Here is a 17390-nt window from a genome sequence, read left to right as displayed (position 1 = left end):
TACCTCTGGCCCGTCCGGCGGATTCCTACAGAATCCCCTTTCAGGCAAACTGACAGACTTCCTAGATAAAAGGTCAGAAGCATTCTCCTTCCCTTTGCCACACACAAGTTCAGGAATCTTTTCCTTCTTGCTACAGGTTTCCACACCCTCCATAGGTAACACAATCACATCACCTTCCTGCTCTCCTTGTGCCCTGGCTAGGATCTCACCCTGATTAGACAGAGTTGCGACACCCTTTCCCAACCACACACGAGCAACAGGCAAAATACAAGCACCAGAATTGTCTGGTCTCTGGGATTTTACATAGACCCTAACTGGATGCGACCTAGTTACAGGACCATTCTCCTGAGCAGACACAAACTTAGGACCCTTCCCTTCCTGGGCTTTAGCTGAATCCAGAGCCAACTCTGAGACAACTGCACGACCCTCAACCGTCACAGGCTGCAAGGCCCCTTCTGTCTGCTCCACAGACCAAGAAGAGCCGGACACACTTTCTCCTTTCCCAGACACACAGCTTGGGATCTCATTCCCCTTGTCCCAGCACACAAGGCTGGTCACAGACAATTGCTTGGAGATCGGGGTAGCTCCCTCCATAGGCAAGTCAATACCCCTGACAGACACAGGCACATTTCCTTCACTGTCCCACTTCTCCACCCAGCTAACAGGTAAGGTCCAGGGACACTCATCTTCCACTCTCCTCTCCTTCCCACCCTGCTGACTAGACACAGCCATCAGCTCACAAGGCTGCCTAGGCTCATCCAGACTTTCCTTACCCAGCACCTTGCCACTCCCCACAGATCCCCTCCCCTGCCTGTGTCTCCCCCACTCAGCTGGGGTCTCAGCTCCCACTGTGCTCAGCGCTGCCCTTGCTGTCCCAGTGGGGGTAGGCAGCGAGCTCGCTGCTTTCCTCACTGCATCAGAGCCAGCCTGAGCCCCCTGAGCCCCCTCTCCGGTGTGCAAGGGCGCAGGGAGCAGCTCTCTGTCCCACCCAGCCCCAGGGGTCTGCTTACAGGCAGGCAGGTAGCCTGAGCCTAGCGGCTCCTCCCTGCTGCCAGCCAGGTCATCTGCATTTTCACTGACCGTTTCCCTCTCCACCGATTGGTTCCCTGGATTCAAATTCAAACCCTTGGCCGTTACAGGAGCAGGGCCTGGATCCTGTCCCAAAGAGACAGTTGCCCCACAACAGGGTCTCGCAGCTGGTGTCCTGGAGCACCCCAACAACCAGCCAGCCCCACCCCTCCTGGGTCTGCACAGGGATCTGGGCCATAGGCAGGGCGAGGGGCTTCATCCCTGGGACCCTCACCCGGCTCACACAGCCCCTCAGCCTCTGAGGCTGCACCACCCAGGGCCTGACAACAGTTCTCTCTGTCCCAGGATCTCGCCACCCCAGGAATGGCTCCCCATTGACCATCACCTTCTGCTCCCACTGGGGGTCCGAGGGGCCTGGCCCCAGGAAACTCCACACAGACATATAGGTTGGGGTCAGGAGTGGGAGCCTGTCCACCTCCCCACCCATCTAGCTGACGGAGTCTGTGGCCTGGGGACCCAGCAAGGGAGCTAGACACCGGGGGCTTTTCCGCAGGGTCCCCCTGGTTCACATCGCCAGCCTGCTCAAAGGCAGTGAGGTGGGCATCCACATCCCCCCCTTCTTAACCAGGGGCAGCAATTTAGTCTCGAGGTTCCCTGCGGAACTGGCCCCCCGGGGTCTATCCCCACTCACCCCGGGGGGTCCCCTAGGCCTCTCCGCTCCCCCACCGCCAGTTCATGCTGCTGCTGCTTCTGCAGCTCTTTCTCGGGCTCTCGCTGTCTCTCACAGTCCTCTTGTTCTCTCGGACTCAGCTCCAATCCCGTCCGTCTCCGATCCCCGGATGGGGAACCCGATCGTGAAGACCCTCGTCTGGTCGGGGACAGGAGTCTTGGCGATGCCTGGCTCCCACTCCAGCTGCTCCCAGATCCTGCTATAGCCCCATTTGGGGTCAGGAATCTGTTCCTTAGAGCGGTCATCCTCCTCCAGCTGCATGATGAACTGTGCTTTGGTGAACTTTCCAATGCTCAGCCCTCTCTTTCTGCACAGGGTTACAATGTCCTTCTTAAGGAGACGGTGACAGGCCATCACTCCGCTCTTGCCACGTTGTTGTGGACTCACAGGCCTGTGTGCTCGCAGCTCCCCACGGTTTCCAGGGAGAACCCCTCGTGTGCCAGCCCAACTCAAGGTCACCACCTCTTTGCCAGGGTCGAGCTGCAGACTCCTCCGCCCCTGGGACCGCTCGCTGCAGTCCCCCGGGGGACCCTGTTACTGCAAAAGTCCTTTTCTCTGGTCACACAATCCTAGGGGTTAACCGCCCCCTGAAACCGTCTCTCTCTGAATCTTCAGCACGCCTAGTCCCCATCAATCCCCCTTTGTTTTACTGCTCCCCAGTCACTTACTGCAGGAAGTGCCATCCACGGGGTGCAGTAGATCCCACCGCTACCACCAGTTGTCACGGAGTGCCCGGGCGATGCTCTGGAACTGCTCCCCATGAAGCCAGTCAGGACTCTGGGGCAGTCGCCTTCCGGTGAGCAGCCTGTCCGCAGGGCAAACAGCTCACACAGCTTCCACCTTCCTGGGTCTGACCTCGGAGCATTCTGCATCCTCTGCCCCTCCGTGTGCTTCCCACAGCGAGTCCGCTCAGGCGGGGCTCCTGGGGAAGCCAGAGGGTCCTGCACCCCAACTTCGCAGTCAGACGGGACTCTCAGCCAGCCAGTAACACAGAAGGTTTATTAGACGACAGGAACATGGTCTAACACAGAGCTTGTAGGTGCAGAGAACAGGACCCCTCAGCTGGGTCCATTTTGGAGGGCAGTGAGCCAGACAACCACGTCTGCACTTCACTCCATGTCCTAGCCAGCCCCAAACTGAAACTCCCTCCAGCCCCTCCTCCTCTGGGCTTTGTCTCTTTCCCGGCCCAGGAGGTCACCTGGTTCCTTTGTTCTCCAACCCTTTAGCTCTCACCTTGCAGGGGGGAAGGGCCCAGGCCATCAGTTGCCAGGAAACAGGGTGTCGGCCATTCTCTGTGTCCAGACCCCTGCATACACCTGCCCTCTAGGGCTCTGCAGTGATCATACACCCTTACCCCACCCCCTAGATACTTAAGAACTGCATAGGGGAAATTGAGGCACCCCCACAATATTCGGAGGAACCATTAAGAACAGTCCCACTTCGTCACACTGCCCTCCCGCCGATACCGGAGTGCGGCGTGGTGGGGGGCCCGGCCCTCGCTGCAGATCTGCCCCCGGGCCCCGAAACCCGCGTCCCTTGGGTCACGGATGGAAGCCCGCGCCTCGCGTCTCACAGCAGCAGCCGGTGTGGCCGTGAAGACAAGGGCACGGGCTAGAGGAAGTGGGTGGATTGACCCAGGACTTTCAGTGACTGGCACTTGAATCGGTCAGAGAGAGGAAGTTTGTCTGGAAAGCAGCATCCATGGAGGAGAGGGAATGTAGGCTAGTGGTTAGAGCTGGGGGGAGGGGGGGGCTGAGAATCAGGACTCCTGGGTTCCATTCCCAGCTCTGCCAGCAGCACCATGTGCCAGCAGCCCTGGGGGGTTTCTCCTTCTCCGAGTGCACGGTTTAGACCCCACCGAGGCAGAGGGGAGCCGCTCTTCAGCCCAAGGGGAAGGGACACCTCAGCGGCCAGGCAAAGCGGGCCTGAGGGGCTCCAAGCCGGCTGCAGCGAGTCTCCTCACAAGATTCCCGTTTGCAAAAGGGGAGAAATAAAGGAGAAGCTGAGAACTGAAGACCCAAGTTCTCCAAGGCGGCGAGTGACTCTGGGGAGGGGCCCATGCCACCCACAGCCGGGACTCAGGCCCTCCCCAGAGTCACAAGGCTGCTTTCCAAATCCCAGGCTTGCTCACAAGGGAGAAGGTTGGGCTCTGCTCATTTCCCCCGCAGGGGCCGGGCTGTTGGCGCGCTAGGACCTCTGCTGTCCACGGTGCGCCAGGGGATGCGAGGCCAGGACCGCTCCGCACAGGGCCCCGGCCCCGGCCCCGGCCCCAGCCCCTCCTTGGCTGCCCCACTGCCAGGCTCTGGGTTCTCAGCACTTCCCAAGACAGCGCCCGGGAGGTGCCAGGTTCTGCTCCGAACGAGCCAGGAGGAAAGCCGGGCCGAGGGGAGCTAGATGTGGAGCCCCCTTTGAAGCCCAGCCACCCCCGCCCCAGATCCCGTCAGGGGAGACACGGTTTGTGCCCTTTCCCTGGGAACAGGTCAAGCTCTGGGAGAGAAGCCCTGCCCAGCTATCGTAAACACAGGACATCCTCCGCTGCGGCAGCTTCCACCAGGAAACAAGCGGACATGCCGCCAGCCCCACCTCGCAGCCTCTGGAAAGCCCTGGGGCCAGGCTGCCAGAAGCTGCACCGGACGCTGCCTCAGTTCCCCCACCCCAGCTCCAGCAACGTCCCTTCCGCACCGCCTCAGAACCCGACTTCGGTCTGGGGAGCTCTGGGTTTGGAGTCCCAGCTCTGCCGCAGACCTGGGGCCTCTGCTCACCCCCTGACACGGGGCAAAGCCTTCCTGGGTCTTCTTTACGTCAACACGAAGCTCTTCAGGGCAAGGACAGTCTGCTACTGGTGCGCCTTTCGGGCCCAGGCAGGTCGCCCACATTCAAGGGCTGTTTTGGTGCAGAAGAGAAGCTGACGGAGGAGCTGGGGGACACAACGCTGTGACAATGTCTTTGGTCGCTTACAGACACAGCTTTCCCTCGGGCAGCAGGAATAAAACACCAGGAGACAGCATCAGCAAAGAGCTTCACGCCCCTTCCCAGCCAGCACTCTGCCCAAAAGCGCTCCCACGGGCGGCTTTGCTCCGAGCCAGGTTCCTCCCAGTGCTGGTTCTGGCTGCCGCTTCGGCTTTCCGCAGGTTCTCTCACGCAGACACCCCGCTCCAGCGGGCAATTCCCAGCCATCAGACCCCCTCTGCTCAGGAGAACCTGTGCTCTGGGAGGAGGCTGTGGTTGTTTTAGCCACCTGGTTCCATCACCGAGCTCTCTGCAGCTGTTACACCTGGTTTCAATTAAGTTTGACCCAATTCAGCTCACCATCTGTGTACAGCACCTATTCCCATGGAGCCCGTGTGTCCATCGGGTCCCTGCCCCCCCAGTAACAGACGCACACCTTGCACCATTGTGTGCGACGCACCGAGCACGCTCAGGGCCGTGCAAGCCAGCCCCGGCTCCGAAGAGACACTCTGCCGGCCTCCCCCTGCCGTCGTCAGCCACCCCAGCGTACACTCGGCATCAGCACCTCGGTCCCCCTCCTTCCGGCGGGAGCGTGCTGGTAGCAGAGAAGGTGGCCGTGTAAATCGCTCCGGCGCCAGACCCAGCTCGGGGCGGGACGTAGCGCTTAGTGCTGCTGGGGGCGGCCGACGCGCTCCCGTGAGCCGGGCCTTCCGCCGGGAGCCGCGTCGCGCCTGACCGGGGCAGCGGAGTGCGGCGTGTCCAACGCCAGCACGCCCCTCGGGCTTTGTGCTTTCCAGAGAGGGCAGGTCATTATCTGCCAGGCTCAGCGGGGGGCAAGCAGCTTGCCCAAGATCCCCCCGCAGGACAGCGGCCAAGCTAGGAGCAGAACCCAGGCGTCCGAGTCCCTACCCCTCCTGCCTCCCTCCTGCGAGAAGCACTTTGCACAGGTCCCGCTCGTAAGTCCCCAGGCCCCGAGTCCCAGCCATCCTGCGCCCCGGGCAGCTGTTCCCACCCACGCAGAGGGGACGCCACGCACCAGTCGTGTGTAATGAGCAAGAGCGGAGGAAATAGGAAGCAGCCACGTGGGTCTGCCCCAACCCCCCCGATTAACGCCACAGCCGCGTGCCAGGCCGGGCTGCATGGCCTGGCAGCTCCTGCAGAGAGCCCCGTGACCCCGACACGGGAACGGGGCCCTGCCCTGCCCCCACACACTGCAGCTCCCACGGGGCACGGTCTGTGGGAAGCCACCGCCCAGGGCAATGGAGGAGCCGCCCAGGTGGCTGGAAGGAGCGTCACACCCAGAGTCCTGCCACGGGAGGAGAAAGCCCCTCGCACACAGAGCCCCCGAAAGAGGGGGGGAGTCGAGTAGTTTGCGAGGGTCTCTGCAGCCGCAGCCCCCTCGGGGACCTTTGGGAGCCCTCCCAGAACCCCAGAGCAGCCCTGACCTGATGCCAAGGCTGGTCCCAGGAGATGGCGCCTTGCTGCAGGGCCGGGCAGGAGGCTTTTGGGACCCTGGATTCATGGTACCTGGTTGTCCCAGGCCAGCACAGCAGGATGACAGCACCTACCGTGCCCGGGGGCTGGGGAGAGCCCTGCAGGTTAGCTACGTGGGGGCACCTTGCAAACATCCCGGTGCCGCAGGGGCGGCGCTGCCAGTGGACAGAGAGGGAAGGGGGGTAGTGCCCGGCAGGCTGGGGCCTGGGCAATCAGGAGCATCACGACTGCCTGCAGCGGGAGGCCCGGAGCCGGCGCCTGCAGCCAGGGCTGGGAGTCGGGACTCCTGGGCTCTCTGCCGCGCGAAGTCCCTGGGATTGGGTGGGGGTCAGACGCAGGCCCCGCCGCAGGCCCGGCAAATGCGATTAGCTGGTGATTCCGAGCGCCCGGGGGACACGGAGACAGAGCCCCGAGGCACGGTTCTAAGGCCGGGCATGGCCCATGGGGCAGGCCCAGAGCTGCGGGCGCAGAGAGAATGGGGCATTCATCTCCGCCCGCCCAGGAATGGAGTGGGCTCGCAGGGGAATTCGCACTGGCACAGACCAGAGACTGCTGCCAGCCCCCGACACAATGTGCCTGCCGCAGTCATGCCCCCTGCCGCGCCCAGCCGGGCTCAGCACAGGACAGGGCAGGCTCGAGGCCCGGTAGGAGCCCGGGGCCGTGACCCGTCACCTGTCCAGAAGGCCTGAGACAGCATCTCGCGCCGACCCTTGAGCCACGGAGCCGGGCAGCAGAGAGACGTGCCCGGCCGCCCGCAGCGGGAACCTGAGCCCACCAGACGGGCCCCTCGAGGCCACTCGCAGCCCTGGGCGTAAAGAAGCCGCTGGGCTACGCACCAGGCCCCTGCGGGCCAGACTGGGACATGGCTCCGGGACTCGGGCAGCAGGCGGGCACGGGGGAGGAGACCCCGCGGGTTGTGAGCTCATGGCTGGGGGGGCTGGCTGGCTGGCTCCTGGGCGGCCGGGGGGGGGGGGAGCACCAGAGACAGGGAGAGGATTTTCCCTACAGGCTGCCGGGGGGGGCGGCTCTGGGCTGGGACACAGGAGACACGGCCACTCATGCCACTCACCTGTGGGAAGTCCTGGCATCTCCGTGGACTCAGTTTCCCCTCCAGTCACGTGCGGGAGAATGAGCCTGCCTTGGCCGGGTCAGACCCGGAGCTCTTCATGGCAGGGAAAGTGCCTGGGACCGAGTCTGTGCAGCGCCTGGCACGATGGGCCCCCCCATCTCAGCCCGGGCAGCGTCTGGCACGACGGGCCCCCACAACCGCGGCCGGGGGGCCCCCTCCTCCCCAGCCGGGCCACGGGGGCTGCTCTTACCTTGGGGAGCCGCTTCCCGCTGCCCCGCCCGCCGCCGGCTCGGCGCCTTCCCCAGCCCAATTAGCACCTCGTTAGCCCCGGCCCAGCCCCCGGCCGGCTGCGTTGCAGCCTTTAACCCTTCGCTCAGGTGCCGACCCAAACCCGCTCCCCCCGGGCCTGCGGCTGGGCTCCAGGGGGAGCGATCCACCTTCTCCCCAGGGTTAGGGCAATGGGGTAGTGGCTGCGGGCCCCCGCCGGGATGGGGGCCCCCGTCGCGCCAGGCACTGCCCAGACCCGAGCCGAGATCGGGGCCCCGTCAGGCCGGGCACTGCCCAGACCCCGGCCGAGATCGGGGCCCCGTCGCGCCAGGCGCTGCCCAGACCCCAGCCGAGATCAGGGCCCCATCGCGCCAGGCGCTGCCCAGACCCCAGCCAAGATTGGGGCCCCGTCGGGCCGGGCGCTGCCCAGACCCTGGCCGAGATTGGGGCCCTGTCACGCCAGGCGCTGCACACACTCACTGTAAGCTGTTTGGGAGCAGGACTCGCTCACACGCAACAGAATTATGATGATTTATTTTCCCTGCCAATGTGGCAGAAGGTTGGCTTGTAAACACCCAATGGCTGCGGGTGCTGGGAGCTCCGGGCGCCCCCCGGACAGAGGGGACTGAGGCCCAGCGAATGGAGGGTCTGATTTTCCAGAGAGACTGGCACACGCTGCCCCAAAGCCACTCACCCCCAGTCACCCAGGGAGCTGGGACCAGACCCCCGTCTCCAGCGTCCCAGGCCTCGAGGTCGAGCACCCTCCTCCATCTCCTGCCCTCAGTGCAAACACACAGCTTTGGGGTACGGTGGCAGAGCGGCCGAGGTAACTGGCATCCGTGTTTGCAGAAAGAAACCTCTCCCGAGCTGCCAGGATGGAGCAGCAGTGGGCAGAGCCCCTCTGAGCTATTGCTGTAAGGACGGCGGGCGTAGTCCTGCTCAGCCAGCTCCGGGCAGCCGGCTCCACCGCTCCGGGAAGTGGATGGGTGACAATCCTTTCTGGAGGGTTTGTCATTTCCTGCCGGGCTGCTGCTTCCTGGTCATGGAAGGTGCCACTTTGAACAGCCGGCTGCGCTCAGATCCTGGCTCTGTTACATGCTCTCAGCTGGGGTCTGGGCAGCGCCCGGTGTGACGGGGTCCCCAATCTCGGCCGGGGTCTGGGCAGCACCTGGCCTGACGGGGCCTGATCTTGACTGAGGTCTGGGCAGCGCCTGGCGCAACGGGGCCCCAATCTCGGCCGGGGTCTGGGCAGCGCCTGGTGCGACGGGGCCTGATCTTGGCTGCGGTCTGGGCAGCGCCTGGCCTGACGGGGCCTGATCTCAGCTGGGGTCTGGGCAGCGCCCGGTGCGACGGGGTCCCAATCTCGGTCGGGGTCTGGGCAGCGCCCGGCCCGACGGGGCCTGATCTTGGCTGAGGTCTGGGCAGCGCCCGGCACGACAGGGCCCCAATCTCGACCGGGGTCTGGGCAGCGCCTGGTGCAACGGGCCCTGATTTTGGCCGGGGTCTGGGCAGCGCCCGGCACGACGGGGCCCTGATCTCGGCCAGGGTCTGGGCAGCGCCCTGCGTGACGGGGCCCCATGGTGATGGGTAAAGCATTGTAAAACGGGTGTGTTTTCTATGTGGAGCAGAGTCTCTGCTGATTCTCCTCGTTTTCTTTGTCCATGGGCTGCCCCCCATCCCTCCCATTCCTGCCCGGTCTCAGCCAGAGATGTGGGAACCCTCCACTCTGACACGGCTCCTCCGGCCTGGGCACAACCTGCCCTGGAGCGGAAGGAAGCAGACGCTGGGAATGTTTCTTCCCAAGCTCCTGCCTCTCCCCCGCCCCTGAGCGAGTAGCTGACCCCTGGGGGGGAAGCGTGCGGCTGTGTGGGTCCTGCAGGAGCTAGCAGCTGCCCAGGGTGGGACCTTTGGGACCCCGCCATGCGCCTGTTTTGGGGGGGGCACGCTCCAGGGAGGGGGTCAGTTTCCTACAGACAGTGAGGAGTTGGCAGAGGCCCAGCAGTTGAACGCCCAGGCAAGTGATGGGGTCTCACCATCTCATTTGCCGAACCCCGGGAGCTGGGGAGGGCGGGAAAGCTGCCCCCTGCTGGTGCTGGGCCCTCAAGCTGGGGCAGTTCTTTGTTCGGCGCCAGGGCAGAGCACAGCGGAGTGGCCGCAGCGCCGGTGCCAACCACTGCACACGGTGAGCGGGTCGCGGGCCGGGCGCCAGCTGCCCAGGGCCAGGGAGCAGAGTTCAAGGCTGGCGGCGAAATCTGCCCGGCTTTGCCCGGTAACAGCAGTCACTGGTGAACTCTGTCCCGCAGCAGGGGCCGGGCAGCGAGGAGCCAGAGACACCCTCCTTCCCCTCGCTGCCAGCCAGGGGCAAAGTCCCAGCTGCTGGTAACCCCCGAGCACGTGGGTCCGTGGGGCAGAGTCGCCGGGTGCATCCCCGGGGAGCGGCAGCCGGCAGAGCCCCCGTGTGCCAAAGCAGCCCCAATGCACAACCAGAGAGGGGGCAGTGGGGGCTACTGGGTCTGGCCCTGGGCAAGGAATTGGGGGCCCTGGACTCTAATCCTGGCTCTGCCACCCACACCAGCTGCTTGCCTTGTGCACGGACCCACGGCGCCCCTGGAAAACAAACGGCGCCAATCCCCTGAGGCCTGAGCCACCGCCCTGGGGATGCTGAGCCAGGTGCCCCATGTTACAGAGGTGCAGCCAGAGGTGCTGGGCCCCGGGACGGCAGCTCCAGGCCCAGGAACCCCACGCTGCAGACCCAGGACCGCGGGCGCCTGCTGACCCCAGCCCAGCGCCAGGGGCTGCGTCCAGAGCCCGGCTGAAGCGGCTGCTTCAAGATGGCTGATTTCCCATGGGGGGGAAGGGGCCCTGGTAGTGCCAAGACCCCCCTGCTCTTAGCTAGCCCCTCCCTCTGCGGCCTCTGAAGGGCTGTGCAGCCAGCAGGGGTGGGAGGCAGGAAGCACCGGGCGGGAGCGTGATCAGAGTGGGGATGTCCCAGCACCCTGGAAGGGGACAGTCGGCCACTGGTCCCAGAAGGGGACATGACTGCTGACAGTTACCCAGTGAGTCAGGGGCCGAGACAGGGAGAGAACCCAGACATCCTGGCTCCCAACCCCCCTGCTCTAACCACTAGACCCTGCTCCCCTCCCAGAGCTGGGATAGAACCCAGGCGTCCCGCTGTTACAATCAAGCTCTGATGGGCTCAAACAGGGCTCTTTATCTCTGTGTCTCCGTTGGGACTAGTCCCAGCCGTCTAACCTCCCCCACACACACCTGGACACGGTGTGGCTTGGACCTCACCCAGCAGCTGCACCGGTTCCCTGGGACCAGAGCCAGCTTCACACGGGCGAGCGGGCGCACCGGGGCATGCTGGGCTTCGGGCCGGGGGCGAGTCGGGGGGCTCTGCGGGATCACTCTTGGTGGGAAGTAATGCAGGTCAACGGAGTGGGGGTCTGGCCCATGGGTAAGTGACACAGGGAACAGCCCGAAGGAACGAGGGGCAGACGAGATGCAGCCACCCAGGACTTGAGGCTGGCACGGCAGGGCAGCGGGAAGGGCTTGCGGGTGCAAGGAGGCAGTGGGAGCGGGGTGCAGAGCCAGGCGTGTTATTTTCCTTTCAAAGCAGTTCACAGCGGCTTTTCGGGAGCTTCCGACACTTTCCCCGTCGCTCAGACAATAAGTTATTTCCAAACCGTTCAGAGCCCAACCTGGGACCCACCAAGGGCCAGGAAATGGCCTCTTACCCTCCTCCCAGCCATGGCTCATCTTGCTACGATGGGGGGGGCTGGGGGTGAGACCGGGGGGGCAGGGGCTTACTGAACATGTTGCCATTCTTGGCTCTTGCTCTTGGGCCAGGGGTTACGGTGGCTTTAAGGCCCCTTTGTGCTCCCTGTATTCTGAGCCCTGCTGTCAGTTAGAGCAACCTCAGGGCTGCTCTAACTGATGCTTCTCCCCCTATGGGCCCCAGGGTGCAGAGAACAGCCCCAGCACAGTGTGCTCCAGCCATGCCCCTGATCCACCCCCTACATCAGGGGCTGGGAGCAGGGCCATTACACCAGCTCTGCACTGACCAGGGAGACCCTTACGCATGGGAACCCTCAGGGGGCCGACGCCACCCCAGGGCAGGGCAGAGGGGCCCAAGCCTGGCTGAGAATTCAGGCCGAGGAACATGGGGCCGGGTCTGCAGCAGGTATCAGCCGGCTCCACTGACAGTGCCGGATTTACCCCAGCTGAGGATCGGGCCCCTGATAAATTAGTCCAGGGGTATTTAATACTGTCAGCCTCCCTCTGCCCCCCACCCCCGCCCTCAGAGCGCGTGTCCCCCCACGAGCACGTCCATCAGGTAGTCCAGGTCGCTCATGTCCAGCCGGTCCTCGGCGCCAGCCAGCGCCTTGCTGTCTGAGTCCTCGGCGCCGGAGAAAGCCTTGAAGCCGGAGAGGCTGGTAGGCGACCACAGGTCGCAGTCGTACATGGAGGTGTCGATGTCCTCAAAGATGTCCTCCAGGCCGTCCTCCAGCAGGGAGCCGGCCGAGCTGAGCAGCTCCAAGGGGCCCAAGCAAGGGGCTGAGGTCCGAGCCAGCTCCTGCTTGGCTCCAGACTCGCCGGCCAGCAGCTGCTCCTCTTCGGGCCGGGCAGGGCTCAGGACCTCCGCCTGGCCCAGGTCCTCCAGGATGGCGGAGATGGAGGCGTCCCTGGTGGAGAGGAGGAGATCATCCCCCTGGTTGTCGGAGGGTGGCTGCCGGCAGGGCTCCGACCCACTGTCCCTAGAGTCTGAGGCAGGGGCAGGAGAATCCACCCCGGACAGGGCCTTGGGGCTGTCTGGGGCCACTGGTCCCCCGGCCTCCTGCTGCATCTGGTCCTGCATCCGGCGCAAGGTGTTGGCCACCAGCACCAAGTGCCGCAAGTTGGGTTCCACGAGCCGCAGGCTCTGGTGCAGCTTCAGCATGGAGATGTTGAACAAGGAGCTGGCCGGGGCGGCGCCGGGGTCCCGGGGTTCCGGCTCGCCGCCCTCCATCTCCCCCCGCGTGCGCTTCACGCCTTTGGCCAGCATGGGTCTGCAACAGAGACGGGAGCAGTGAGTTCCACCGGCCTGCAGCCTCAAGCGCACCCAGGCCCAAGGCCCAGCCGCCTGACCGCAGGGCGCCGGACTCCTGGGTTCTTTCTCCAGCTCTGGGAGTGGAGCTGCATCTAGTGGTTAGAGCAGGGGGGGCTGGGAGCCAGGACTCCTGGGTTCTCTCCCCAGCTCTGGCAGGAAGTGGGGTCTGGTGAGCGGGGGCAGGGAGCCAGGACTCCTGGGTCCTACTCCCAAGTGTTGTTATTCAGTCCCAGCAATCTAGCCCCAGTGGACACAAGACCAGGCAGCTGGGGGGCACCTCCATGAGCAGGGGCTCCTCCAGCTCTGGTTGTCCTGGTGACGCAACACCCCCCAAGGGAGGGGGATTAGCCTCCTGGAGCCATTGGGCAGCCCCAGTTGGGGGAGGGTATTTAACTCCTCCCCGCCCATTCTCGCCCCTCTGAGACCCGCTCCTGTGTCCCCAGTCTTGGGCTGCCATTGTCCGTGAGCACTGGCCAGTCTTTCCCCTATGGGGCAGGGCAGGCCTGGGAGCCCCACAGTGCAGATGGGGGCTGAGGCCCAGAGACGCTGGCCCAAGGCTGCAGAGTGTCTGTGGAAAAGCAGGGGAGCTGAACTCAGGTCTGCAAAGCCCCAGGCAGCTGCCCTAAACACTGAACCATCCTGCCCGCAGCTGCCCCACGGCTAAGGCCCCAGCGTAGCCGGGCCTCAGGGACGGGGCTGACTCGTGAGCCAGTTTCAGTTTATGCCACGCTACTCAGGCATGCTCTAATGGTTAGAGCGGGGGGGCTGGGAGTCAGGACTCCTGGGTTCTATCCCAGCTCTGCCACAGATGCCCTGTGTGCCCTTGGGCACAAGACCCACCCCCTTTCAGTGCCTCAGTTTCCCCCTCTGTCACCCCAGGATAGCAGCACCAAGGGACTCACCCAAGCTGTTGTCACTAAGCTGCAGCCCCCCCAGATGGGGCCCCTGCGTCTGACAACCTCTGTCCCCTCCGGGAAGCGAAAACCTTCTCCCTGGAGATTTAACCCCAGCTCCCTACAGTGGAAGAGGGGCCCACACCCCTCTCCTGCAGGCCGACACCCTCCCTCTGGAGCTCTCTTCCCAGGCAGCCGGGGAGGAGACAGGATCCGGCTCAGCCTCCCCCAGCCCAGGCCTCCCTGCGGTTCCTCCCCCTGCCGGAGCTGCCAAGGCTGGAAAGCTCCAGAGAGGGGAGTGCGGGAGAGACACCAGCCCGGCCCTTAACTGGCTTGATCCCCGCTGGCCTGGGGGTGTCAGTCAATAGTGAACTATACAGCCTGGGGGTGTCTATACTGTCCTATAGAGCCTGCCCTTCCTAAAGGGGGGGGGTTGTTCAGTTCCTGTGCAATGGCATCGTATAGGGGACATGGTTGTATAGCTTCGAGCACTGGGCCATATGGGCCCTGGAAGGAGTCTGAGTCCCCCCACTTTTCCCCTCCTCTCCCCGAGTTCCCATGAGGGGTGCCCGCACCCTCCAAAGCACAGACCTGAAGTGGGGCTGGGGATCTGCACTTCTGGCTGTCACCGAGTCTCCGGGGGATGCTCTGGACCTGCTCCCTACGAAGCCAGGCAGGACTCTGGGGAAGTCTCCTCTCGGGGAGCAGCCTGTCTGCAGGACACACGGCTCACCCAGCTTCCCCCTTCCTGGGTCTGACCTCAGAGCATTCAGCATCCCCTGCCCCTCCGTGCGCTTCCCCCAGCGAGTCCGCCCAGGCGGGGTCCTGGGGAAACCAGAGGGTCCTGCCCCCCAACTCCGCAGTCAGATGGGACTCTCAGCCAGCCAGGGAAACAGAGGTTTATTAGATGACAGGAACATGGTCTAAAACAGAGCTTGTAGGTGCAGAGAACAGGACCCCTCAGTCAGGTCCATCTTCGGGAGGCAGGGAGGCCAGAGGCCCATCTGGCCCTTCCCCCATTTCCCCAGCCAGCTCCATCCAATGAAGTGAGCTGTAGCTCACAAAAACTTATGCTCAAATAAATTTGTTAGTCTCTAAGGTGCCACAAGTCCTCCTTTTCTCTCTCCAGCAATCTCCCCCAGACTCCCCTCCCCCCCAGCTCCTCCTGCAAGCCTTTGTCTCTCTCCCCGGCCAGGAGAAAACCTGATCCCTTTGTTCTCCAACACCTTCAGTCGGCACCTTTGGGGGGGGGGGGGGGGGCGCCAAGCCATCAGTGGCCAGGAGACAGGGTGTCGGCCATTCTCTGCCTAGACAGCCTCACACTGCCCTCTAAGGCTCTGCAACGATCACCCTCCTTCATCCCACCACCTAGAGACTTAAGAAAGGCATAGGGGGAAACTGAGGCACCCACACAATATTCAGAGAGAACATTAAGAACAGTCCCACGTCGTCACACTGGGTCCCCCTGAACCAGTACTGGCCAAAGCCCCGGGGACACCGCCCCGCCCTGTCCCTTTGCCCCCAACCCAGGGCAGGGAGGGAGCAGCTGGGACGCAAGGGGGGGTTTCCTGGCGCTCCCTGATGCCTGCCCCAGGCCTGAGGCTGCCAGGCTGGGGCCGGGGCACTGTGCCAGGATCATGGCCCGTGGGATGCAGCAGAGCTGCTGTGCCAGAGGCGTCACTGCACCCCCTGTGCGTACCACGGAGATGACACAACGTGAGTAACGCTACAGTGTCGTGCGGATGACAGATGAATCACAGCCCATGGTTTCCAGGCACCTGCCTCCTAAGGGCTCGATACAAACCAAGCTGCTAGGCGCCAGGCGGGACCCAAGGCAGCATTCAAACCAGTGAGCAGGTCACAGGACTGGTTCCATTCCCAGCTCTGCCCCGGGTGGCCTTGAGTACATCCCCTCCCTGTGCCTCAGTTTCCCCTCTCACCATTGCCTACTCAGATGGGGAGCTCTTTGGGGCAGGGGCTGCCTCTCTGGCAGAGTCTGTGCAGCGCCTGGTGTGATGGGCCCCAGAGCCTGATTGGGGCCCTCGGGTGCTACCTTAATATGAATTATTAGTTATCATGGATGTCGTATTATCCTCGTTCATCGTTGGTATTAAAAGCAGGGACCACTGCTACAGGGCACCGTACAAATGCCCCAAAGAACTATCAGTCGACGTACTGATACAGTATATGTGCATACAGCACCTAGTGTGACAGGGCCTTGATTTCCTACCGGCTGTTACCACGGTACCCATAATTACCTCTACAAAAATAGGGATCTTTGCAAAACACTTCACAGAGGAGGCCACACATCCTCTCTCTTCTAGGAATGGGGAAACTGAGGAACAGGGAACCACAACTTGCCCAAGGTCACCCAGTAGGCCAGGGAGAGCCAGGGCTAGAACTCAGGTCTCCTAAGTCCCAGACAACTGCTCTGTCTTCCAGGCCACACGGCCCATTTGCCATGGCTTTCAGCTGCAGCCGGAAGCACCTGGCACTCACTTGGCAGGGGGGCAAGTGGGTGCCCCGGGCACATGGAGAATCAGACCCAGAGAGATTTAAACATGTGCAGATCCAAGGCACCAGCCTGGCAGCTCTGGGAAGCCTGAACCCTCTTTGAGCAGGAGCAGCAGGACCCACTTCCCCCACACCCAGCCCCCTGGCAGCATGTCTTGGTCCTGTCCTGGAGCGGGTGAGAGGAGAATGAACCCTAACCATTATAATGTCCTTGCTCTGATGGGGGGCTTTGCACTTGGAGGTCTCCAGGCAACCTGCACATGATGTAGTGATGCCTACAGATGGGGAAACTGAGGCTCAGACAGGAAAGTCACTTGCCCAAGGTCATGAAAGAGAACCCAGGTGTCCTGAGTCCCAGTGCAGGGTCCTATGGACTGTGCCTGCCAGAAGAGCCATTCGCCCATGGTCTGTGCGCCCTGGGGAACCTGGACTGGGCCAGACTCCAGGGGCCCACAACTCCAGCTGTACATTGTTCCATGGCTGGAGGCTGCTGAGGAGCAAAACGGCAGGCCAGGAAGCCGTGAGAACGACTGTGCCCCTCGAGCCAAAGCTCAGTGCCCGGAGCTGGGGAGGGGCACGGCCGGGTCTGATCCCAACCCCCTCCCGGGCCCAAAGGGTTCGTTTCTAAAGGGGGCGATTTTGTTTCCTAGGTAGGTTAGTTATTTTTCGCCCCACAGCCAGAATGGGGAGCTAGACACCCCAATGGTGGACGCTTGGCAAAGAGGGATCCCCGCCCCAGAGACCCGCCCCAGGGACCCCATTCATCTGCCCCACTGCCCTGGCGGTGCCGCCTGCTACCTGCCCCTTGCGCAGGGGAGCCCCCAAGTTACCTGCCCCTTGCCGGGGGTCCCCAGTGCTCCATGCATTGCAAGGGGGGCTGCCCCTGTTCCGTGCCTCGCCCCGGGGGTCTCCCCGTTACCCCCCCGGCCCGGGGGGGGGCTGCCCGTTGTTCGGGGGGGGGCAGCCCCACGCGGCGGGCGGAGCAGCGGCGGGGGCGGGTGAGTCACGCAGCAGCCGGAGCCTCCTTCCCCGCCCGCCCCGGGTGACTCACCGGGCTCCGGCTCCCGGCCCCGGGCTCCCCCCAGCGGCCGGCCCCGGGCTCCGCCCCCGCGCCCCGTCCCGTCCCGGGGCAGCGCGAGCCCCGCAGCCGGACCCCTCCAGACCCTCATTTACATACCCGGATCCTCAGGGCCCAATCAGCGGGGTTTGGAACGCGCCGCGCAGCCAATCAGCAGCCGGCATGTCCCCCCTCCGGCTCCGAAACCGACTCGGCCACCGGGAATTGCTACATCTGCCGTGCTGCGCCAGGCCCCGCCCCTCCCATTGTCCGGGGGAGGGGGGGAAGCAGCGCGCCAG

The 17390-nt window shown here is 63.8% G+C and overlaps 2 protein-coding genes across 3 annotated transcripts in view; both read right to left on the bottom strand.

Moving 5' to 3' along the window:
- PRX (periaxin) overlaps positions 1–7442 on the bottom strand; it is a 44638-nt gene extending 37196 nt beyond the window's left edge. The window contains exon 1 of the mRNA XM_074937929.1: positions 7272–7442. Within this exon, the coding sequence (XP_074794030.1) occupies positions 7272–7290 (19 nt within the window). The 5' untranslated portion in view covers positions 7291–7442. The remainder of the gene's footprint in view (positions 1–7271) is intronic.
- A 4393-nt stretch (positions 7443–11835) lies between these two features.
- Positions 11836–17367, bottom strand: SERTAD1 (SERTA domain containing 1). Of its 2 annotated transcripts, none has more exons than XM_074937304.1 (2): positions 17212–17367; positions 11836–12586 (listed from the first exon to the last, which is right to left on the bottom strand). In XM_074937304.1, the coding sequence occupies exon 2, from the start codon at positions 12580–12582 to the stop codon at positions 11839–11841; it is 744 nt and encodes a 247-aa protein (XP_074793405.1). In that variant the 5' UTR covers positions 12583–12586; positions 17212–17367; the 3' UTR covers positions 11836–11838. The 2 variants fall into 2 exon arrangements, with proteins under 2 accessions (XP_074793405.1, XP_074793406.1); XM_074937305.1 differs by lacking the exon at positions 17212–17367 and adding an exon at positions 13530–13741.
- Positions 17368–17390: the final 23 nt, after the last annotated feature.

This window comes from Natator depressus, chromosome 23, assembly GCF_965152275.1.
Source record: "Natator depressus isolate rNatDep1 chromosome 23, rNatDep2.hap1, whole genome shotgun sequence".
Classification (NCBI taxonomy): Eukaryota; Metazoa; Chordata; order Testudines; family Cheloniidae; genus Natator; species Natator depressus.
Note: the sequence above shows the minus strand (reverse complement) of the source record. Positions and strands in the feature narration are given on the sequence as shown.